At 45.7% G+C, this 2267-nt stretch overlaps 1 protein-coding gene across 1 annotated transcript; it reads left to right on the top strand.

Moving 5' to 3' along the window:
• The first annotated feature begins 1056 nt into the window (after positions 1 to 1056).
• On the top strand, positions 1057 to 1800 carry LOC131222878 (oleosin G-like). The gene has a single exon (XM_058218113.1). It carries the CDS (start codon positions 1105 to 1107, stop codon positions 1552 to 1554), a length of 450 nt encoding a protein of 149 aa, XP_058074096.1. The 5' UTR covers positions 1057 to 1104; the 3' UTR covers positions 1555 to 1800.
• The last annotated feature ends 467 nt before the right edge of the window (positions 1801 to 2267 follow it).

Genomic DNA, 2267 nt, shown 5'->3' with positions numbered 1-2267 from the left:
CACACGCGCATAGAGATATGCACATCCACATGCACGAAACGTGTAATATGAAACACGTGTGCAAGTTCTAATCCTTCTATGAGATTGGAAATAACTGTTAGATACTAAGCTTTAAAAGCCAGTTAATTTCTAAGTTGTATGCATTCATTTGTTTCTGTATCCTATGACCTAATTGAGGTGTGAACGGCCTAAAAACTAAACAGTGTAGCTAATAACCTGATGGACAATTCAGATCTCACACACATAGTATATTGTTGCACATTCGCCTGCGTGTGGATGTGGATGACTCTAACACGCGTGCGGAGTTAGAAAAACTCCAACACAGTGACGTGTGGCCCACCTGACGTGCGGTGCGGCTCATCTCTTCTCATAAGCAACCCGTGAGCAGATAGGACTTCCCACGCTCAACACGCGCACCCGACACTACTTCCCGGCACAGCTCACAACGACACGTTTCCTTCTTCTATCGTCGCCAGTCATGCAAAACAAGTCTCCATTCTCCAGGAGGAAAACCTTAAATACTCTGGTGTGCGGTAGATGATACGCATGTACTTAAAAATCGCACACGTAGCATATAAATGGTCAAATTAAACGACCTGAATTATCTTCTCCAGCATCGATGTATCAGTAACCAAAATAAAACTTATTTAATATTTGACTATCGGATTGATGGGCATCTATTGGACAGTTAAAAATGAAAATATCCAACGGTCATACTTTCATAAACATTTGTCCAACAAATCAACGGTTAGGATTGTTAAATCAAAGTGATTTTGAAACAGAAACTTAAAAACAGTCGGATTCACAGCCTAGTCGGTTTTATTTTTGGTTAACAAGTGCATAGTTTGAAATTTTTGAGTGACCGTGTATCAAGCATCATACGCAGCCAATCATGTAATTCCTCAATCTCCAACGTCAGGAATAAGCGCCATGGGGCCCACACGCCTTCCTTCTCGACATCTTGACCCGTCACGCATTCCAAAGCCTTGACGTGTCTTCTCTCGCCACGTGTCACCCACCCATCACCTCTCACTTCCTATATAATCCCCCAACCACACCCCCATCCTCACTCAAATCACCGTTACCGTCACCGTTAGACGAGAAATGGCAGACCAACCCAAAACAACTCCCAACCTCCCCCAGAAACTATCGGAATCTCCCCCAAACTCCCACCAAGTCGTTAAGTTCATAACGGCAGCTACCATAGGTGCCGTACTCCTCGTCCTCTCAGGCCTAACGCTGACAGGCACCGTTATCTCCCTCGTTGTAGCGACACCCGTACTCGTTCTCTTCAGCCCCATACTCGTTCCTGCGGGCATTGTAATATTCCTGGTCGTTACAGGCTTCCTTTTCTCAGGAGGGTTTGGAGTCGCTGCTCTGTCAGCGCTGTCTTGGATTTACAACTACGTGTCTGGGAAGCACCCACCTGGCTCTGATCAGCTCGACTACGCCAGGATGAGGCTCGCCAACAAAGCTAGGGACGTGAAGGAGAGGGCAAAAGAGTACGGTCAGTTAGTGCAGAACAAAGCACAGGAAGTCACGCAGGGGTCTTAGGAGAAGAGAATGCATGGGTTTTGAATAACGGACGTTAGTCTTTCCGTTAGATTTGGGGATCTCGTTTTGCTTTCTTTGCTGGAGTTGGGAGTGTTCTGGTAGATCGCAGCGCATGCATGTTTGCATTCGCCGTCTTCATTTCTCTGTCTTTTCGTCTCTTTTATTTTATTTTCTTTTTTAAGTTCGGTTTTCGTCGTAGTTATCTGTCTCTGTCATTGTGTTAACGAAGATTTGAGTTGTTTTGTACGGAGTCTACGAGTCTGGAACTTGCATGTTTGTGCTTTGCTAACGTGCGCATGGGGAGTACATCAGTGAACATCGGCTGGGCCGATTATATGCTGAGATCAGTAAATGGGTCTCCTGCCTGGTGTTTCAGCTGCTGTTTTCTGGCCATCCATGCAGCCATTTGCGCACGTTAGCATCTGCATGAGGGTTTTTGCTAACGTGCGTGGGATGGTTGCATGTGTTTGCACTGGTGCAAAAACAAGAAGAGGAGAGAGAAAAGACGGAAGAATATGAATAGTTCCTTTCGTCTCTATCACCTCAGTACCCCAACATCTCCCGCGACGCTGGGCTCACAAGCTGAAATGGTCATCTAAACCGTCCGTGTTCCGATTCTCTGCTACTCGGGCCACATTGAGAAAGTAACCTTTTAACGGGTGATTCTGGCCATCTATATGCCTAGCTAGATTTAGAACATTAAAAAGAACACT

Source organism: Magnolia sinica, chromosome 13, assembly GCF_029962835.1.
Source record: "Magnolia sinica isolate HGM2019 chromosome 13, MsV1, whole genome shotgun sequence".
NCBI lineage: Eukaryota > Viridiplantae > Streptophyta > Magnoliopsida > Magnoliales > Magnoliaceae > Magnolia > Magnolia sinica.
Note: the sequence above shows the minus strand (reverse complement) of the source record. Positions and strands in the feature narration are given on the sequence as shown.